General features: G+C 35.3%; 2 protein-coding genes across 3 annotated transcripts in view; both read left to right on the forward strand.

Annotated features, from left to right (window-relative positions):
- Positions 1-1512: 1512 nt before the first annotated feature.
- LOC125269239 (adhesion G-protein coupled receptor G2-like) lies at positions 1513-14059 on the forward strand. Its single transcript, XM_048192116.1, has 18 exons — positions 1513-1585; positions 1661-1740; positions 2184-2252; positions 2336-2422; positions 2525-2680; positions 2975-3076; positions 3547-3618; positions 7256-7361; positions 7433-7595; positions 7663-7800; positions 9035-9148; positions 9234-9270; positions 9366-9466; positions 9629-9762; positions 11436-11701; positions 11814-11904; positions 12687-12970; positions 13138-14059. Exons 2-18 carry the CDS (start codon positions 1677-1679, stop codon positions 13281-13283), a joined length of 2130 nt encoding a protein of 709 aa, XP_048048073.1. The 5' UTR covers positions 1513-1585; positions 1661-1676; the 3' UTR covers positions 13284-14059.
- A 2310-nt stretch (positions 14060-16369) lies between these two features.
- LOC125269236 (adhesion G-protein coupled receptor G4-like) overlaps positions 16370-22986 on the forward strand; it is a 29426-nt gene continuing 22809 nt past the window's right edge. The window contains exons 1-6 of one of the 2 annotated variants that reach the window (XM_048192111.1): positions 16370-17438; positions 17517-17596; positions 18802-18888; positions 19004-19075; positions 19173-19313; positions 19683-19724. In XM_048192111.1, the coding sequence (XP_048048068.1) occupies positions 17437-17438; positions 17517-17596; positions 18802-18888; positions 19004-19075; positions 19173-19313; positions 19683-19724 (424 nt within the window). In that variant the 5' untranslated portion in view covers positions 16370-17436. Of the gene's footprint in view, positions 17439-17500; positions 17597-18801; positions 18889-19003; positions 19076-19172; positions 19314-19682; positions 19725-22986 lie in introns of those variants that run through there. The other variant, XM_048192112.1, reaches the window with a different exon arrangement.

Raw genomic sequence — 22986 nt, forward strand, 5'->3', positions numbered from 1 at the left:
AAAAACTAAATCAATATATTGTTTTATATGAAGGAGTAGGCAGCATAATTTTTACATAATTTTGAAGCAAAAACTCTAGTCTACAACCTCCAATACCCTAAAGTATTGTAAACACAGATTTACTATACTTTTTTTGGCCTTATTTCAGTGACTTAAGTTTTTTGTTTTTGCAATAACCACGCATAAATGTTATTCCTTCAAAAACACAAACATGTACATACATGTTCCTCACATATTATTGTAGCCTAGTTTGTGCTGAATACAGTGTAATGACACTTTTGTCATTTATATGTTTATGAACAACTGAAAAAAGCACAAATGTCAGGGCATGTCAAAACTTCTCCAGGCCCCAAATCAGCCTCAGACTCCAGAGGGTTAAGCCATATATCCATATATCTTGCCTTTTGTCTTTTGACATATAAGAGCTCTTTGAACCATTAAAACATCCTGCCAGTTTTATATAGCTTGAAATGTCCTCCTCATTATATTTCATCAAGCTCCAAAAATGGCCAGTTTTGATATGGGATTTGTGATGCCCAGAGCAAGACACTGACGAATAGTTTTACATCACACTATAAGCCCTGCCCACTGACGCTCAGTCGCTTAACCGACATTCGCCTACACCTACAAAAAAAAAGTAGAACCCAGGAGGGCCGTGGCTAGGGTATCCAAGGCCCTGGTCCTGTGGGCCCTCCTCAGTTGAAATACCGTTCTTCCGCCGAGAATAAAATCTTGTTTTGTTTGGACCCTTGATTGAAATCACTTTCCAGGGTTACTTGGAGGAATTGAAATCCCAGAGTCCCCATGAATTGTCACCATCTTTCTCCCTTCTGGCAACGTCCCTGTGTATGTACATAAAATTATGACTGTAAAAAACGCTATTTTTACTGAAATCATTCAAAACAAATGACAAATATCTGTGATGATCATTACTGAAACCATCTGTTATTGTCAGAGGATTGAACTGAGCTGAATATTAGTGATGTTAGATTTATTGAGCGTAATAATCCATATTTGAATGTGCATATCAGAGAGAAAAAAAAAAACTATACTGAACCTCTTTTAGAAAACAAATTTGCATCTTCAGGATGAAACAAATATTTCCTTGATCACACACACAGATGTAGAACATATTTGGTTACTAAAAATGCAAAACACAAAAACACGGTGCCAAAATCAGCTAATAACTTTTGAATTATTTAATGTGGTTATTTAATGCGTTATATCTCGTGTGATTAATGAAGCTAATAAAATTCTTTAATCATGATGGACTTTCATTGTCTAATAACCACTAATAAATGTTATGCTCTCATTGGCATTGTGTTGCTACCATTATTAAATATAATTATTTATTTGCTATTCTCACATTGCTCTCTGAACAAGTGTGAATTTGATATACTGGACCTGAATGTAAATGAACACTGAAATTCACAGGTAAAGCACAAAATAATCATGATTTTCATGTATGCAAATGAACAGTATGTCATTGTTCCAGTGTCTCTGAACTGTGAATCATAATCGTACGGCTTCATATGTGAACGGATGAAACTCTCTCTCTCCTCTTGGACTGTGGACTTACAAGAACGTAATAAGAAAAATGCTTTAAGATTAATTTCTAATATCTGTAGAAATCAAAATCAAACTCTTGTGTTTCTATCAGGCTGTTTTTGGGAATTATGTCTCTGCAAAAGCAGAATTTTCTGTGGCTGACGATCGTCTGTTGTGCGTCACACCAGATAAGTATGCTGATTTCAAGTATTTTGATAGTATTTGATAGATTTGATAGTATTTTGTTAATACTATTATTACCATCATTTTTATTGTCATACATTTTTAGTTTTTAATTTTTTTTACTATTGTTATGTCTGTAAACTTCTCTACATGTTCCTTTATATTTTTCCACTCCCACACCCAGTTACACACACACACACACACACACACAAACACACACACACACACACATCATATTGGCTGTTATGTATGTTTTGTTATTCTTGGTTATTTTGTATTTGATCTGTCACCTGTAACTACTTTGTCTGTTTGCATAATAACAATTTTAAAAAATAATAAAAATAAAACATCATAATGACTATAAATGTGTGAGTCTAAATTTAGGCATCTAAAATAGAGTTTTATATCATTATGTCATTACATAATAGCTTCTTAATGTTATCTTTGTGCAGGCTGCTCAAAAAAAATAATAGTTGGTGACAATTTGACAGATACATGTTTCAGGGACTCGAGTAAAACAGGTAGATGTGAAATATACACTGATAACATGACTGTGATGACTGACAGATCAAGTTACAAATTCATTGAGTTCTTTTTATTCCAGATATTAAACTGACATGTCTATCAGCTTGTGATACAGAAATAAAGGATGTTTGCACAATGAATGTCAGAATAAACACATCTTCTCTAGGTAAAAATATGTATATTTAATTTATAAACTCAAGTTCAAAACTATTTAGAATGTTTTTTTTCCCAACAATTAAAAAAAAAAAGTTCTCTCTGATGTTTCCAGGACCCTGCAAAGACACTACAAACAGAAAACACTGTTTCAACATAACAAATGATAAGGGGAAATATGAAGTAAGAATGAATGAGACGGATAAAGACATACAGCTGTGGTTTTTGCCAAATGAATCAAAATGTCAACAGTCAACTGTCAATCAATCAGGTGCGTGTGGTCCTAAATTAAATGAAATTTTAACACATAAGTACAAAGCTTTTTTTTATTTTTTCATGATTGATCATGGCTGTCAGTGATGACGATGACTGTTTGTCAATCAATGCAAATCAAAAATAGATCCTAACACACCTAAGACAAATTGAATTGAGTCTGTATGTTATTTTTTTCCTAAGCACTGTAGTGTGTTTCTGGGTTTGGAAAAGCAGATCATGGCAAAACCACAGACTATTTTAAACTAGTTATATTAAGCGAGTTTTGTAGTCATTCTTTTCCCTTCTGCAGGATCATCAAAAAATATTGTTACTTGCCAGATAAAGGAAAGCAACAGTAGCATCACCACCACCACCACTCCCAACTGCAAACCACCTGGTCAATCTCACCCAGGTAAGTTTTTTCATGTCAGTTTCTCTCTTTGATTAGGGCAGTTAGTTATTTAACAGCACAGGTGTAACAGGCCTGTGCTGATATACTTCATCTAATTTTTATGTGCATTATTTAATTTATATTTTTATAATTTTCCCTTTGTCTGTCATTTGTCGGACAAATGGGTCGAGCTGCTCAAATAAACTGATCTTTTTAAAACATTTTTAAAATATTGATCAGTGTTTCACTGTTCAGGAAGTCAAACTACCTGTAACTGACTCTAAACATTAATCTGATATCTGTAGTCAGACATGTAAATGATATTAGGCTACACAACGCAATCACTCTTTTGGGTTTTATTCCTCTGTTGTTCTTTTATTACCTTCCTGACCATCTCTGATGGGAATTAATCAATGCAGAAGTTTTATTGATTTTAACAGCTACATTATGATTTGATAATTATGTTGAATTATGTGTTATGTTCTCTTGAGATTGTCTGAAAATCCCTCCTGTTGATGATAAGACATGTGAAAAAGCTGAATATGACGATGATACATGCAACAGTAAGTAAACAAATTTTTCATTAGATGAAATAAGAAAATTCCAAGGCACTCATGTGGTTTTAAAACGTGTTTAATAAACTGGGCTAAGTAATTAAAACATTAAAAGTGCTGATCCATGTATTCCAGCTGGACAAACGAGATTAGTTGATCAGGGAAGGAAGAGGTGGGAACCAGCAAACGTTTAACACACTTTAATATAAAATAAACACAAAAAACAAAAGTAAAAGCAGCTACTTGGTGGATGGTGGATGCAGCTGAGCATTTCAGCTTGAAAGACGTTTCGGACTAGTGTTGTCACGGTACCAAAATTCCAGTATTCGGTACCAATACCATTAAAATTTTACGATTATCGGTACCACACCAAAATCTGTTGGAACTATTTTACCAGCATGGACCAGCACAGGACCAGCATAAACCAGCTCAAACCAGCATACCAGCTTCAAAACTACCTTAACAGCATATGCTGGTTTCTTTAACAGGGGTAACAGATGTGCGTGTTTATTTTAGCTATTCCGTCAGTGAAACAACACACAACAGCCTGTAAAACTATGAAATATATATCGGTAAATAATGGTAACCTAAATAATAAGAAAGTTAAATATTATTTTAAAAAAACATTAGTTTTTTAATTTCCACACAAAGATGCATCATATAGCCAAAGTCCCGTTATTATAGTCTTTGATATAGCCTACCGCTCTGCACTTTGAGAGGGATGAAGGACACAAGCAGGAAAGAGACCATTTCTCTTTAATAATATCTTCATGTTATCTCCTGATGTTACGAGCAACTGACACTTGTTGTAAAAGGCCTGAAGAGAGAGTTGTATCCTCCACAAGGGCAAGACATTCAGGCTATGTTTGATTTTGCGCTGCCAGGCAAAGCTAAAGTAAAAATCACCAGCGTGTGTGAAAAGCGCAACTTGACGCACCTTATATAGTCTAATAACAAGCACAAACTGTGTTAAATAGAAATTAACGTGCAAGCAAAAAGGTTTCTGTCCTACGGTGTTTCTTCTACTTTACTACAGTAAAGAATGCGAATAGCCTATAATAGGCCTCAATGCGAACGAAAGAAAGAAACATTTATAATTTGTGCTTGAGTGAAGATTTGCAATATAAAAAACAGAGATCCCATGTTCTGTGGAATAACTAATGGAATATTGTTAAATTCTTTGCTAATCAGACGGGTTAGTTCACCCAAAAATGAAAATTCTGTCATTTATTAATCACCCTCATGTCGTTCCACACCCATAAGACCTTCGTTAATCTTCGGAACACAAATTAAGATATTTTAGTTGAAATCATATGGCTCCTTGAGGCCTCCATGGGGAGCAATGGCATTTCCTCTCTCAAGATCCATTAATGTACTAACAACACATTTAAATCAGTTCATGTGAGTACAGTGGTTCAATATTAATATTATAAAGTGACAAGAATATTTTTGGTGCGCCAAAAAAAGCCAAAATAACAATCAGTGTGTCGAATCAGCTGTTCGGAGCGCCAAAGTCACGTGATTTCAGTAGTTTGGCTGTTTGACACGCAATCCGAATCATGATTCGATACGCTGATTCATTATGCTCCGAAGCTTCCTGAAGCAGTGTTTTGAAATCGGCCATCACTATATAAGTCGTTATTTTGTTTTTTTTGGTGCACCAAAAATATTCTCGTGGCTTTATAATATTAATATTGAACCACTGTACTCACATGAACTAATTTAAATATGTTTTTAGTACATTAATGGATCTTGAGAGAGAAAATGTCATTGCTCCCTATGCAGGCCTCACTGAGCCATCGGATTTCAACAAAAATATCTTAATTTGTGGTCTGAAGATTAACGAAAGTCTTGACGGTGTAGCGAAAATTAACTCAAAGGGGAAATATTAATAATTATTATTAACTCATTATGATTATTAATTATGATTAATTATGAATATGAAAATCCGTTAATCAGATTAACTGGACGTAGCTACATTAAAATTAACATTACAATCAGTTAACCTGTTCGTCCAGTGAACGCTCAGTGTTGATTGTTTATTAATTCTAAGAAATGTCAATTTCAAGTTATGGAAAAATAATATTTCTTATTGTACTGTACTACTCACGTAGTCCGGATCTATCACTTAAGAGGCAATTCATTAGCAGACGGAGTCAGAACCAAACGTGTATTGTGCACAATCTTTATTAACTAACTCACAAACACATAACTAAACTAACAAACACATAACATAACACACATAAAGGGTCACACACACACACACACACACGCAAGTCAGAATGAGTAATGATAGTGTTGAACCGGAAGAGATGCTGTTACTAGAGCTACATGAAATGTAAAAGGCAATCTGGAAAGGAATCATCAGTTTCTTCAGCAATAGCAAGGTAAGTCTTACAAATTAATACTAACTTGCTGTTTAGTGTTAAAATGTACGATACTTGCAAGATGCCCTTAGGCTGAGGAGCATCGGCTCTGCCATCTGAGGAGAGATCTTGGGTGATTCAGTCCGAAGTTGTTGCCAGTCTTTTCCATGTGGGATGAGGAGCACATGGCTCGTTTGTAGGCCGAGGCCTACAGGCCTTGCAGGCCTGGCCTAGGCCGGCCGCAAGGAGATCGATTCGGTCGTTCAGGAGCAAGGAAAAAAAAGAAAAGGGAGTGGCACTGTTCGCTGGTTTTTAACCTCTGGTCAAAGTCACACCTCTCAGTTGTTGACCGGACCAATGAAGATGTTGTAATTCTGGGTGGCAACACCCCTCCTGTCAGGGCTTTTACAACCCAGAAAGATTAACAAGCTGAGTTCTTGAATCAGAACTATTAAATATTCTTTTAATACCGATGTGTTGCACAGGTATGGATGTACCGCATACACAAACATTTAAATCTTCCCGCTACGAACGTATAGACACTAAACATGGCATGATTGAAGTTACCGTGCAGGTCATAACATTTAACAATCATCAAACATGTAAATACAATGAGTACAATACAACATCAGTAATAATGGATACCATTTCCTGAGAAGGAATCATTTATAGCACAGTCTGTCTATACATTAATGCCATAGAGTCTGTGTTCTGTGTGGAAAATGCAGGGAAGATGCAGATTTTCTGTGTCTCTACTCTGTTCTCCATGCGGCAACCACATTCCTCAGCGCAATAAACTTGTAACTGAAAACTTCCCGGGGGATGGGGACAGACTCCAGAGTGAGCTTAAAACTATTGGTTAACTAACCAATAATTGTGTCTGATTTGCCTCAGTCATTACAACGGCATGAGGGTGAGAAATTAAGGACAGAATTTTCATTTTTGGGTGAACTAACCCTTTAATGGCAAGTTTTAGAATTAGTGCTGGCCCGTCAGTGAAAACACATCTTGATTTTGGCATCGTGGCTCGAGATCAGAGGCTATTGGCTCCGCCCGGCTCACGGTTAACCCTGGCTCACACTGGCCTGATAGTGGAATAATAGATTCTATTCTATTATTTCTGTTCCTTGACCATAAACAGAACAAATAGATGTACACTAGGCTACATTTATAAATAAACAACACAGTGTTTTGGAACACTTTAATCTTTGAGATTATAATACATAAATATGCAGATATATAAATATATTCCATCCTTTACTTATTTCTGTGTGCTAAAGGGAATGAAAAAAGCACATACATTCTGAGTTTGAATGGGAGTAACTGGAAGTGTGTGAACTGTGATAAGACACCAACCTACAATCTAACAGTTGATCCCTCAATACTGTAAGTGTGCATTTACCAGTGCATTACAAATAACTATTACAGAATACAAAGTGATTAAGAACATTTTGCAGAGACACCTCAGACACACTGAAGACTAAGATGTTAGAAATGGAAAAAAACAATATAAGCAGTGCACGGATTGTCATTGGGGATGTTATTGGTCTTCTTCACATACAACCCAAAAACACAGAAACCAAAGAATCATGCTACTCTTCAGATCAAGACAAAATAAAAGTAAGACTTGAGGAATTATACCATGTTCTAATGTTCCTCATTTAAAATGCTAATTCTTTTTTCACAGGTTGTTGACTGTCAAAGTGACCTGATGACAGACATTCCCTGGTCTATAAAGATTCCCAGTGAGGCCTTTAATAAATCACGTTTGGAAAACAATGGAAGTGCATTTTTTGTAGCTGTACGGTACAAAAACTTTGGAAAGGTACTCAATTTAAAAATTCCATCTTTGAACATTTTAAGGAATGTTTATAAGATAGTTCACCCAAAACAATTATACTTGTCATTATTATATTGTGGAACACAAAGCAAAATTTTTATAACATCTCTTTTCCATGGTGACTTCAGAAGAGCTGGACTTCAGTACACTGTCATAACTAGGGATGCTCATAATTAAATAGTTAACCATTAACCAACAGGAAGAATTTTGAAGATTAATGCTTTCAGTTAAATGTTTTAAAAACTAGTTTAAGTCATTTTTAAAGTAATTTTTCAAGAGATATTTTTTTAAATAAATAATAAATATTCTACACATAAAATTGCATTTTTTGAAAGAATAAAAAAATAAAACACACAAGTTCCATATAAGTTGCAGTTTAATATTACATTCAGAAATAGCCTAATGTAAAATACCGTTAAATAAAGTGAAACAATTATAATTTAGTTCCCCTCTCCACAACAAATCCTTTAAATTTAACGGTATTCAGAACGAAACAAGAATAAAAAATATAAGTAGACAAGCTATACTGTATAAACGCAAAGCCAAAACGAATTGACTGAAACAGGAACTGCCGTTGGGCAGTTAGCAATGCTATAACTGATATGTTTTGTGTGTGTGCGTGAGGCGCCTGTATAATCACTTTAATTTTTTCTTTATAATAGCAGAAAAACTTGCGTGTAAAAAAACGTTCATGTAATTTGCGTAAAATAAAGAAAACAAATGGGATGCCACTTATTTCTGCCATCTCGGATTCCGTGAACTTTATGGAGCGCGTCAAAAAAATAAACCAAAACTCAGCAAATACTACTTGTCGCACAGTTTTCCTTTGTTTTGTTAATCTGTTAATTATTTTCATATTTATAAAATGAAATATATTTCACATATAGGCCAATATATGATTTTGTTATTGATATGTTTCTCTCCATTCACAGAAGCGCTGCAGTAATGTGACGATGTGTGAATCCTCATGTTATGTTGTTCATGCCTGTAAAACTAAAGCCCTGGAAAACAAATCTCGTCGGTTAATAGTTTAGGTGTATTTTTAATCCACTTTGCGACTTCAACTTTTGTGTTCTAGTGAAATATAACTGTATGAGACATTTTTGGGTGAACTGTTCTTTTAACAAATCTTTCTTGATCTATTGTATTCACATAAGTATACAGTATATTTGACTAATGGTTGGTTTATTCTTGTATTCTTACTGAATTTCTTATTTAGGATGAAACTAAAATTAACACAGTTTTGAACAATGAGGTTTATGGAATAACAATGTGGGCCAAAATCTCCAACCTTACCAACAATATAGAAATGAACTTTACAAATAATAACCTGGTAATGAAGGTTTTCTTCCGAAATATTTTTGTTATAATAATCAGACACTGTGAAAACAAAATAAAAATCAAACATGTTCTTACAGGATGGTGAGGCGTCCTGCACATCTTGGGATGGAAAAGGTAATTTAATTTATGACTGAATTGATCAGTTCCCATCAACAAACCCAATGTATTTTTTATAATTAATGTCATTCCTCGCACTCTTTTCTTCAAAGGAAATCTTGGTTGGACAACGTCTGGCTGCAAGACAGAAAAAATCAACAACAACACCATAAAGTGCTCGTGTTCACATCTGACGTTCTTTGCAGTGCTGATGGTGAGAAGCTTCTCAGAGTCTTTTAGCTAGTGAACTTGTAAAAGATGACTAAAGAAGTCAAAACTAATAATATGCATTTAAAATGTAAAGATCTGATTACTGCTAACAAACAACAAAAGGTTTCAAAAGGATTGTTTCTGTTGTGTTTCTCTGATCTCTCAGTCTCCTCCAGATATATATATTCAATATTCAATCACAGAGGCGTATGTGGATTCATTGAGCTTCATCACTTCTATCGGCTGTGGCATCTCCATGTTTTTTCTGTCCGTCGCTCTGTTCATGCATTTCCTGTTACGGTAAAGTATGTTAAACTATAGCATATAGTTACTGTAAGTAGTAGGGCTGTCGCGGTTAAGGATTTTCCCTTGCGGTATTTTTGAGTGGCTAATATATATATATATATATATATATATAAAATCTGTGTAACATGTCATATTCAATAACGAAAACAGAGTATTGAAACAGGAAGCAAGTAACAGAAGAGAATGTCAAAATAAATAAGGGTCTACATAACAGAACATAAATAAGACAGTAAGATCGTAGGGCTATTGTTATATGTATAATAGTTAGTTCCGATCCTCAAATCTGACTAAACGAGAGACTTTCTGCTGATATTTCACGAGTATAAGCAGAACTACTCATCTCTGCGTGTTCCAGACAGGCTGTCAGTCAGTGCAGTTACATTGTTGCGCCACAAGGGTCTTTGAGTCTTTAAACCATTCATTCAACTGCATGTTCAAAAACGCTGATTCATTTAAAGAGAGATGTAATGAAACAAGATGTTGAAATCATTTTAACTTTGAGCGCCACTTTATAAGGCTCAGCTGACCAGTAATGTGTTGATGCTAAGGGAGAGATTTCTATCCTTGGACATGACAACCTTTTTTCAGGAATATATGTCTCAGCTTGAAGGACAGACGCAGGTAATCGCACACACTCAGTCAATCTTGCTCACATTCAGTGTCTGTTTAGGCTTGTTTAGTGCAAATCTACGGAGCCTCTGTACAAATTACCATGGTACACATTTAATAACTTATTTAAAGGTCCCGTTTTTCGTGTTTTTTTTGAAGCTTTGATTGTGTTTATAGTGTGCAATATAACATGTGTTCATGTTTCGCGTGTAAAAAAACACAGTATTTTTCACATAATTTACTCATCTGTATACCGCTGTTTCCACTGTCATAAAAACGGGCTGATGACTTCCTTGTTCTATGAAGTCCCTCCTTCAGAAATACGTAACGAGTTCTGATTGTGCCAGCGGTTCCTGTGTTGTGATTCGACAGCAGTTTAGCGCATCTTGCCCGGAAAGGTCACGCCTCTTACCATAACGGGGAGATGCACGCGCTCAGTGTTATTGTAAACATGTCTTTAATTTTACCCTATCAATTTGAGCCGGAATCAGACCCGGTGATTGGACTGCGGGATGAAAATAACAGCGTTCCGACGACATGGCGACAAACACACTCTACAAACGCAACTCTTGTGTATTCCTGTGGGCGGAGGTTAGTCAAAAAACTGTTTTAGTGACGTCATTAAAGAAGGAAGTAGAGGGATGTAGTCCAAACTGGCCGTTCGATGTAGGCGACTTCTGTTAAATAAAATATCTCGCTTGGCATTGAACTTTGAGCTTTAAAATTTTACAGATTTTATTTATACTCTAACAACAACATTACACACTAACTAAAGTTTGAAACATGGGATCACGAAGAACGGGACCTTTAATATTTAGTACACATGCATGCAGTGTAAAATGAGAAGGACATACCTTTCAAAAAATAAAAAAACATGCAAATATCGCGGTTGCTGCGGTATATGCAGTCCTCTGCGGTTGCCTCGTAAATAGCGCGTTCTTACGATATTGCGGTTATCGCGACAGCCCAAAGTTCCTTAAACAGTTGCTTTTGTTCATCTTTTGGATTAAAGCGTCTGCTAAATGTTACAAATACAGGTTGTTTTTATATTTGAACAGGAAAGCCAAATCAAATCAGGCCACAAAGATCTTGATCAACATGTGTGTGGCTTTGTTTCTCCTGAATTTATCCTTTTTGTCAAACGAGAGCGTCGCCAACACAGAAGTCAAGGCTGCGTGTGTCTTCATAGCACTGCTCATGCATTACTCCATGCTGACTACATTCACCTGGTTCTTCATTCAAGCTCTTCATATGTACTTATGGCTCATCAGACAGAACGTCACCATCACAAACTACATGAGGAAGATCACCGTGTTCGGCTGGAGTGAGTTATATGACCACCTGTTATAGTTTATTTTATTTCAAGTAATGAAAATGCTTCTTTTAATGTTTTTGGTTTCAGTGAACCACAATAACCCTGATCTCCATGTTTTCAGCACTTTCATCTCCTATAGTCGTAGCTGTTGTTTCTGTAGGAGGATATAAAGTATTGATTATAAACACAACGTCTGGAAATACAGCACAAATGTAAGTTGCTCTGATGTCACAAATGCATGAATTAATGAAGATTTAAAGATCCCCTATTTCATTGTTTTAAAAGTTCCTAATGTTATTTTGGAGTCTCCTACAACAGGTTCACATGCATCCAAGGTCAAAAAACACTTAATTTTCCCATAATATCCACTGCAGCATCAGCTCTTTCAGCTCTTTTCTCACAGTGTCTGAAACGGTTAAATCAAGGATTCGGCCTCTCTAAACCCCGCCTTTCTGAGTGCTGTGCTCTGCAGTGATTGGTCAGATGGCCCAGTCTATTGTGACTGGTCAGAAACCCAACCCTCATTATCATATCTGAATTTCATCACTTGATATACAGTGATACGGTAAACTGTTACTGTTTGTATCAATCTCATCAAAGTGGATTTGCTTTGGCAGCACAAAACAGCATCTTCTTGACATGAACAACACAAACCAAACTCTTCCAGTCTCAGATATAAATACAGTGTTTGAGAGTGGGGCAAAGTAGACGCTGTTGGCCAGAAATGGGCTGGAATTATGCAAATTATTAACAAACCTATGTAGGTTCAGCAGGAAGTGAGATTGGAATTACTGACGACTCGTTTCAGGCAGTTCAGAATCACTTTATTTTAGAAGACAAAAAACATTTATCTTTGATATTTGTAACTTTGCAGATCTTTTACATTCACAAACAGCTTTATTACACACTACATGAAAAGCAATATCCCAAAAAAAGCATAATAGTGCCACTTTAAGTGTCTTCTTAATTATATTTCACCCTCTTCTAATTACAGGTGCTGGATTACAGATCCTTTAATTCACTACATAGTGAACATTGGCTACTACACCTTTGTCTTCATCTTCACGACAGGAATATTCATCATGATCGTCACTAAGATTGTCCAAGCCCGACACATAAGAGCGCCTGATGGCAAGAGAAAGACGTTCAGAAAGCAGCTCATGATGGTGTTGAGTTTGTTCCTGCTCTTCGGCCTGACGTGGGCTGTGGCGTTCTTCAGTTATGGAGAGATGCTCATTCCCTCATATTACATCTTCACCGTGCTGAACTCGTTTCAGGGTGAGAAACAAACACAAACTCTACTTTTCCAACAGATTTCAGCAAATTATTTGAATTCATTCATTAAAGATTTTTAATTGTTCTTGTTTTTTTGTTTTTTAAATATTGAATTAATTATAATGGGAGTTAGAATTAGAAGAAATAATTGTCTCTGATTTTTTCCCCAGGGTTTTTCCTCTTCCTGTATTACTACCACATTCACAATGACATCGAAGGTCATTTCTCTGATGATCCAGAAGTGTCCGACTCCTCCACAACCATCATTCAATCCAGAAATAATGCTGTGGAAAATGTTTATAACGAGCCTAATTAAGACAGAAACCCATGTTCTCTCTTAGACAGCTGATAAGTCAACAGTTCAGTGTCTGAATATACTAGTCGTGTTTAAATACGCTGTACAGTTTATGTGTTCAGTAATAATCTGTGTCTAATATGCTGTATGGTGAGGGGATATAACTCATAATGGGATTATAAGTGGAATCATTCACTAAACAATTTTCTCATATTGTAAGTTTAGGGTAACTGTAACCCTAGTTATGAAATATATTGTTTGATTGCTTTTTGAACATTTAAATTGTGCATTGAACATTTCTTAAATTTAGCTATTAGTTGAAAAGATGTCAAGTAAAAGGGTTTTATTTCAAATAATTATGCAGTTTTATGAAACTCTTATACTTTAAGTCATATTTCTGATAGCTAAACAAAAATTATATTGTTTCTTATATACAGTGCATTAATGATAATTTTTACTATTGCTCTCATAACAGCATGAATTTGTGCATTAGATTCAATATTTTGATTTAGTCTTTCTACATATAAATATATTAATGGTTATGTTTCTTATTGCAGGTTTGTTTACAGTAATGTATTTGATATGCATTTATGATAGAGGGATATATGCTTGTGTAACACTAGAGGGCGCTGTGAGATTGTTCAGTGTAACTCATAATTGAGTCTGAGGCTGGAGTTGGAGATGTGAATGAGATAATTGAACACAGACTCAGTGCAACACATGTAGTTGTAGTTAAAACCACCTATTGACTCAATACTTGTGAATCAGTGACTAATAAACTTCCTCTATCCAGTTGATTTCAGATTTATTAGCTTTAATGTTGTGGATGATTATGTTCACTGTGGAAAGCAAAAGAGTAATAACTTCCAGTCAAACTCACACTGCTAATAAATGCTGTTCTTTTGAGCTTTCTATTCATCAAAGAATCCTGAAAAAAAAATGCATCATAGTTTCCACAAAAATATGATGCAGCACAACTGTTTTTCAACATTGATAATAACAATCAGAAATGTTCATGAGCAGCAAATCATCACCTTGGAATATTTCTGAAGGATCATGTGACACTGAAGATTGGAGTAATGATGCTGAAAATTCAGCTTTGATTGCAGGAATACATTTCTTCAATTTAAATCACTTTCTGGTTTTGGAGGGAAGGCTACTTGATTTTGGGAAAAATCATAATCACGATTATTTTTGGTCAATAATAAAATCATGATTATTTAACACGATTATTGGGCGATATGATCTTATTTCATGATGATTCAATATCAGTGAAATTTCACAATTATCAACACTTCAGCAAAAACTAGTTAAAGGTCCCGTTTTACGTGTTTTTTTGAAGCTTTGATTGTGTTTATAGTGTGCAATATAACATGCGTTCATGTTTCGCGTGTAAAAAAACACAGTATTTTTCACATAATTTACTCATCTGTATACCGCTGTTTCCACTGTCATAAAAACAGGCTGATGACTTCCTTGTTCTATGAAGTCCCTCCTTCAGAAATACGTAACGAGTTCTGATTGTGCCAGCGGTTCCTGTGTTGTGATTCGACAGCAGTTTAGCGCTCCTTGCCCGGAAAGGTCACGCCTCTTACCATAACGTGGAGATGCACGCGCTCAGTGTTATTGTAAACATGTCTTTAATTTTACCCTATCAATTTGAGCCGGAATCAGACCCGGTGATTGGACTGCGGGATGAACATAACAGCGTTTCGACGACATGGCGACAAACACACTCTACAAACGCAACTCTTGTGTATTCCTGTGGGCGGAGGTTAGTCAAAAAACTGTTTTAGTGACGTCATTAAAGAAGGAAGTAGAGGGATGTAGTCCAAACTGGCCGTTCGATGTAGGCGACTTCTGTTAAATAAAATATCTCGCTTGGCATTGAACTTTGAGCTTTAAAATTTTACAGATTTTATTTATACTCTAACAACAACATTACACACTAACTAAAGTTTGAAACATGGGATCACGAAGAACGGGACCTTTAATAATAGTAATGCAGTAAGAACAAAGAAACTAATTACAAAAAAAACTGACCAAAAAAAAAAAAACAATAGAACCAAAATACAAATTAAATAAAGAGAGTTAAGATATTTTTAATTTAAGATAAATAGTGTTTTCAGAAAGATCTATTCAGTGGTATTCAGATAAATAATAGTCTAGTGCTGCGTCCCAATTCGCATACTATCCGTCCTAAATAGTATTTGAAAATAGAATTAGTGTCCCAAATCGTAGTCTGTTGAAATGAGTATTCCAAAGATACCCGGATTGTCTACTTTTTCCGGTTAGAATCCGAAGTGCGGATCCGTGCACACTCCAACGGCTAATATTGCCCACAACCCATTGCGCTGTGGACGAGGATTCGATTAGAACTACAAACACTAAATAAAAAATGTTAAACTTCAAACATGACAGATTTGCGAGACTGACGGTTAAGCAGAGTGGTTAAGATAAAGGGGTTTGAGTGATAATAATCAGTATCTAACCTGATGAAAAAAAAAAATTATTAAAATGTTATCCACATTATATTTCATCTGCAACAGCATGGTGAACTTTTATAACTATGTGTTTGATCATTAACTTTTAAATGCATCATTATGCAAACATGAGGAGAGTTCTCTGCATGAAAGACCCATGACTGGCAGATCAACGTGCAACTACATTTCTCTCCGAGACGGTAGGAAATTAAATTTAATTGTATGTTGAGGATTTTAACTGTGACAAGATGATTGACAGGGCAGTTTAAACATTTACAGGTTGAATGTAAGCGACAGAGCGTCTGTTAAAGACACAATTATGACAAAGTAGTACAGTATGTCTCAAAGCTTGCACTTCTAATACACACTCAAAAGTATCTACTTTTTCTTTACAAAAACAGTACATACTTTTAGGGCATAGTATAAGTAAGCGAATTGGGATGCAGCAGATAAAACAAAACAAAAAACGAATAATCAAATGTAAAATAACAGCATATTCTTACTGTACACATTAAATATTAATTCTTATTAAAGAAACTAAAGTTATTCAGTCAATATCAGTGAGTGATTTTCCTTTGTCACTGGTTATTTATCATTAATGACAGACCGCAGCAGATTTATTAGGCTGCTGTCACTTTAAGAATGGGGCAGAGGCACAATAATCGTTTTACCTCCATTATCTTGTTTTCCTAAACGATGGAAGACAAAATCAAAATTATGATTAATCACACAGCCCTAGTTGGAGGGATTAAAATCTCAAGATCCCCGAAAATCATAATTTTTCTCCCCTCTGGCAACGGCTCTGTGTATGTACATAAAATTATGAAAACCGCCTGTTATTGTGGGAGGACTGAATTGTGCTGGATATTAGTGATGTTAGATTTATTGAGCATTAAAATCCATCTTTGAGCATATGTGTGTCAGTGACACAAACTATACTGAACCTCTTTTAGAAAACAAATTTACATCTTCAGGATGAAACAAATGTCCACACACCTGTGGATTCAGATATTTGCATGATCATTTCATATAACTGCGTAGCACACGGATGTAAAACATATTTACTTACTGAAAATGCAAAACACAAAAACAGTCAAAATCAGCTAACAACTTCTGCGTTATTTTACATGACTTTAATGTGTTTTATCTCTGAGAGCCTCTCATGTCATGTGATTGTAATGAAGCTTATAAAATGTCTTAATCATGACAGACTTTCAGTGGCTGCAAAAACATTTGAAATTAGTCAAACGTGTAAAAATGTGAATATCATTCATTAAGTGACAAAATATCACAGCAAGTGCCCTTTATTGAAAGGAAAGACAAACTTCATACAGATTAAGTTTTGTTCTATGAATAGTGGTTAAACTTGACATCTTCTGTAATCTAACAGTTGCAAAATAATCTAAATATTGAATAACCACTAATAAAGGTTATACTTTCATTGGAATCTTGTTGACAATATTAAATATAATTGTACACTTACATTGTTCTCTGAACAAATATGACTTGATAAATTGGACCTGAATGTAAATGACCATTAAAACCCAAATAAACATGATTTTCATGTATGCAAATCAACAGTATGTCAGTTTTCCAGTGTCTCTGAACTGTAGATCATAATTGTACAGCTTCATGTGAACGGATGAAACTCTCTCTCTCTTCTCTTGGACTGTGGACTTTTCATCTCAAGAATGTAAGAAAATGGTTCAAGATTTTAGATTTATTGTCAGTGCCTGAAGAAAACAAAATCAAACTCTTGTGTCTCTATCAGGGTGTTTTTGGGAATTATGTCTCGACAAAAGCAGAATTTGCTGTGGCTGATGATCGTCTGTTGTGCTTCACACCAGATAAGTATGTTGCTTTAAAAAATAAATTTATCAAACTAAAGAGAAATGTAAGGAATAATCCACGCAGTTCACAATTTTAAAGGGAACCCCTGGTATTAAGACTTGTGTGGCTTAACATAACGTAAATGATGTCTCTTACTGAAATATGTAGTAGAAAACCCATGAAAGATATACGTTATTTAAAAAATCCACATCGTTTTATAAATATTTTGGACAATGGGCAGCACCATACAATAAAATGTTTCTTACATTTACTTTATAAAAATCATTAAAGATTTCTGAGCAAAAAAGACTTTACTTGATTAAAAAAAAAGTATGAATTATCAAACAGAGGGCAGAAGGCATGAAGTAGATTATGTAAAAAAAGGTTTTTCAGCAAAGTTTTGGTCGTAATAATAATTTATAGGGCCTAGAAATTTGCGTATTAAATATTATACAGCATTATACAATATATTCATAAATAGGCATTATACTTATTGTTCAACAGAATTTTACAAAGAATGTTTAGTTTAAGTTATGAGAGAATAAATGTTTAAAAAATCTGGCTATAATGTTGTAATATGCATTGCCAAACAAGCATTCTGTTTTCAGTTGACTTAAACCCCCAAACGGGCTACATGACATGGGTGATACAAACATTTACAGACGAATTATGAAAAATGTAAAAATTTAATTCATAAAATTTCAACATAAACGTAATAAGCTAACACTGAACAACAACTTTTTAAACATGCAAGTCCCCTCCAAATATTGCAAATATGTGAAATATATCAATTTTTATCAGAAGGTTAGTAGATTTCCCACTACAGGTAGTCATGTTGGTTTTAAATGCTGCCCGTAAGTGAAACAAAAAATTTATGAACAAAGTCAATAATATATCTAAACTGACAACAAACACCCTTTCAACATGAAACCAAGAAATGAGACGTAAACTTTCCCTGCCTCGCCCCACAGCCCCTCAAATGTTTGTATAACCCATGTCACGTCACCCCTTTTAGGGTTAAGCTGTCAGGTTCATTACTTCAAATCAAGTATTCAGACAGACCATGGTATAAATGCCAGTGAATATGTTGTTTGGTGCACATTAGAAAATAACATGATTAAAAAAAAAAACATGACTGTGGGCATATCAATTTTGAAATCTAAAATAGAGTGTTATGCCATGTTATACATTATTGCATAATGGCTTTAAATGTTGTTTTTGTGCAGCCTGCTCAGACGAACCTCAAATGCTGAAAATTGAAGTCAATTTGACAGATAAATGCTTCTGGAACACAAGTACCCCAGAAGATCAAGGTAGATGTAAAACTGTTAACTATGACTAGGTGTGAATACGACATATTTACTGTCTGAAAGCACTTGTGACGAGTGACAAACTTAATTTCTGTTTTTCTTCCCGATATAAATCCAGAATATCTATCATCTTATTGTACACTTGAAAAGAATTCTCACATGAACGTCACACTAAACATCTCATCTCAGGGTAAAACCTGTGATTTTTTTTATTTATAAACCATTCTTGAGTTCAAAGCTCTTTAAAGAGTATTTTTTTCAACAAATGTAAAAATGTATGATTTCAGGACAGTGCGAAACATACAGTTTCAACATAACAAACAATGGGGATCAATGTGAAGTCAGAATGAATGAGACGTTTGCAGGCATAAAGCTGTGGATATTCCCAAAGGATAATTGTCTAACAACGTTTGAGTCGAATCCATCAGGTGTGTGTCATCCTAAAACAGACACAGTGTTAGTGTTGAAGATTTTAGTTTTGTTGCTTTTTTTTTTTCTTTCCAAGGTCCAAATCTACAATAACCGTCACACACACCACATAAGTACAAATGCACTTTTCACAAATTCATGTTTTTCATGACCCTAACACACTCACACACACACACACACAACACAAAGTTTGGATGAAGTTTGCATGTTCAGTTGTTCGGGGTAATGCTGTTCGAGTGAGCATCGAGTCTCTGAGTTTGGAAGAGCAGATCATTGAACAATAACAGACTATTTTAGACAAATGTCAATTATATTTACTGAGGGTTGTAATAATTCAAATCACTTCACTTCTGTGGGATTGGCATTAGGTATGATTTGCCGTCAGATTGGCAGCAGCAGCAGCGATCAAGGTAAGATTTTGTCCTTTTTCACAGTGTTTTCTATTTCTGTTTATCTCTTCAAATAGGGCAGAACAGTTTGTTATTTAACAGGACAGGTGTAACAGGCCACTATAGGAATGAGCCTGTGCTTCCTTTTTTTCCTTTTTTGATGTGATTACATTTATTTATATAATTTTCCTGTGTTATATTCTCCTGGCAATAAATACGAAAGAAAAGAAGTGACCAGAAGTTTATCGTCCCAGAGTTTGCGCTGATGAATGTGCAGCTTGTCATGCAAGAGCAAACCGGCCAGATGAACACAAGCAGAGAAAACAGTGTGTGGAGGCAAAAAGAAAGCATAAGACTAGGCTATTTTATGTTAATATTATTCAATTCATTTTTCGAATCAATTTCCTTTTTCAACAACAATATGATTAGAATTTTAGAAAATCTGACTGCACTGAATGAAAAACTGCAGTTGTTTGAATATTGTAAAAACACAGTGCGCAGTAAGCCGTGTTGTCATCAGAAGTTTTTCTGACCTCATCCCACACTTGTTCTTTGTCAAATTAAAAGCAAGTAACATGATAATCACTTAATGTAGTTTTCTTTGGGGTGCTCCGATTGATCAGCTACCGATCGCTATTGGCCAATAATCGGCGTTCTCTCAATTTGCAGATCTCAGAAATTGATCTCATGCTGCTGAAGCAAAAAGTTGCGCACCTGTCGAGAAAGGTTTGGTATGACATGCTTGCAACGGAGCCATCTCAATCTCTGTTGGCGCGGGTAAAATAATTATAATGCTGAAGGCAAGATACACTTCATACTAGGGGTGACCCTGAATAGTCGACGATTCGAATCTTCGATAGGAGGAGCCTGATTCGACTACCAATCTCACAGTCGAATCTTCGCAAAGGTGTTATGAGAAGAGATATGGGCGCGCTCAATATTGATTTTACATAGACATACTGGTTCTTTCCCAATAGGTTAATATACAGCCTATTATGTTAATACTATAAATAAAAACGTGAAAAGAAAGAAGCTTTTAATAAATATTTTTAATGTGCGTGAATAAATCCAACCTGTGACCGATTTAAGTTTCACTTCCATGATCCGTGACCGACAGAGGAGCATCTTTGCGGCAGGGATTAAATCTTTAACAATGTCTTGGATAAAGTGTACAATTGGATGCACTTTGAAATGGTAAAAGATGATCCAAAAAACGTATGATGCAAGTTGTGCCAACAGCTCATGTCCTATACAACTCAACGACAAACACTGCGGCGCACTTCTGCCGGCCAACGAGCTGACTATAGCGCGCTATTTGAAAAGACGGACACAGGCAGGTCGCGTGAAAGACTGGATTTTTCTCTCTCAAGCAGGTAGGTTAGCTACAAATGATTTCAAACTATTTTAGACGGATGTAATTTGATTTTTGAATGTTTAGCTAAAAAGACTGCCACTCCAGTTCAGCGTTTATTGTCTCTGCAGTTAAAAAGACAAAGTTGACAATTCTGACTATACTTTCATTATTTTAATAATTTCTTTAATTTTAATTTATTTATTGATCACTCCGGGTTATCTAATTTAATTATTTGTGGCTTGTGTTTTGAATATATGTTCCCCTGCACTTCAGGCATTTTGCAGTTTGACTCGATCATATTTCTGTTCTAATTCAATTCTGTAAATTAATGTTTGATAAAAAAAAAAGATAACTTTTTTTTATTAAATGAATTTAATTTTTTGGTGCATCAATGTTGCGCTGTAGAGTTAAAGCTTGCTTGCACAGACAGTTTAGCCGATGTAATTTGATTTGCCGACATATGAAATGTATATCTGCAGTTATTTTTATATATATTTTAAGGTTTATTGATCCAAAATGTTTTTATTTGTTTTCTTCTATATCTTTGAGAGTGTTCTATACATCGTGGCTGTGAATGTTTATCCACATTGCCTTTCATTTGTTTAAAAAAAATAAAATCATTGTCAGTTTCGTCTATCACTTGACAGGCAGTTTGGTCGGTTTATTAGAAAGACGTTTTTCTGTGCTGTGTGTGAAAGAAAATAAAAGTTGTCTTAAGCCACGCCCGCGGGTAGGCTATAGGCCTTAGGCCTACTTCATTTTCCGTGTCCCGCTCCATCTCGTGCACAGTTCAGCGCGCGGCCCTTTCAAAGTCCGTGCGCACTCTCTAGTGGACTGCTGTTTTTCAAGCTCAAATCACCCCCACCCCCCCAAACATATATGATTCGACTATCAGTCGAATATAGGCAATCTGATTCGAATCGGATTCGACTATGTAAATCCATAGTCGAGGACACCCCTACTTCATACATCTTTAAATATCAAATAACTTTTTACAAATCAGTCATTTGAGAACTTTCTGTGAGAAGTGAATTCACAGACGGCTTGTCAAAATGGTCACACTTGCGGGGCAGAATCGCATTGTCATTAAAGATTATAATTTGCACATCTTTTTAAGTCTTGCCAGTTTAAACATTCAAGTGTTTTTAAAACATTCAGCACTTGCTCGCTCTCTAAGACACTCAGGCACACTCAAAGCGCGCACACATATAACCGCCTCACACTGGCACGCAGACCATTTTTTTCTTCATTAAACAAGCAAAAGAGGATTTGGAGTGCCCTAAGTGCACCTGGCTAGAGCCCCTCCCACAATGCATTAAATGGTTTATTCAAAGCAATGAAATAACATGACTGTCTGTACAAAAAATGCGCATATCGTTTAAACAAGTTTATAAATCATATATAATTTCGTAAATTGCCTAAACAGTTGATGAACAAAACAGCATCATGAATTAATCCATAGCTTAATACAAAGAGCCAAAGTGCCGATTACACAGAGTACTATGAGTTTAAAAACATGAGATGCAGTAGAATAGAAAAAACTTTTAAAAAGTTAAACTTTAACTTTACATGGCTTTCTAAACATGCAGCTCTCTTGAGACAAGAGTGCAATGGTCAAAGATGTCCGTCTAGTGCTTGTTTACAATGGAAAAGCAGTGCAGAAAATGCATTCTGACGCAACCTAGATCTTCTCTGCATTGAGCTTCTCTATTTCTGCAATGCAGAAGCGCCGCATCTAATGGATTCAACTGGATAGGCTAAGAAAAACATTAAAGCGCCTCTTACATCATTGCATCTCGTGCATCACTGATAAGGCTGCCTGACACACACCTAAAATTCAAATGCACCGTTTTTGGTGTCAAATGTAGATTTTTATTATATATTTCCCATTATAATCAATTGTCTAAGTCAGGGGTCTCAAACTCAAAT

Source organism: Megalobrama amblycephala, linkage group LG5 (assembly GCF_018812025.1).
Source record: "Megalobrama amblycephala isolate DHTTF-2021 linkage group LG5, ASM1881202v1, whole genome shotgun sequence".
Taxonomy (NCBI): Eukaryota; Metazoa; Chordata; class Actinopteri; order Cypriniformes; family Xenocyprididae; genus Megalobrama; species Megalobrama amblycephala.

Coding starts and splice junctions, on each gene's coding strand:
- LOC125269239 (XM_048192116.1), top strand. CDS start 1,677: ATGTCTCTGCAAAAGCAGAATTTTCTGTGGCTGACGATCGTCTGTTGT. Junction 2,253..2,335: donor CAGGGACTCGAGTAAAACAG/GTAGATGTGAAA, acceptor TTTTTATTCCAG/ATATTAAACTGACATGTCTA. Junction 7,596..7,662: donor CAGATCAAGACAAAATAAAA/GTAAGACTTGAG, acceptor CTTTTTTCACAG/GTTGTTGACTGTCAAAGTGA.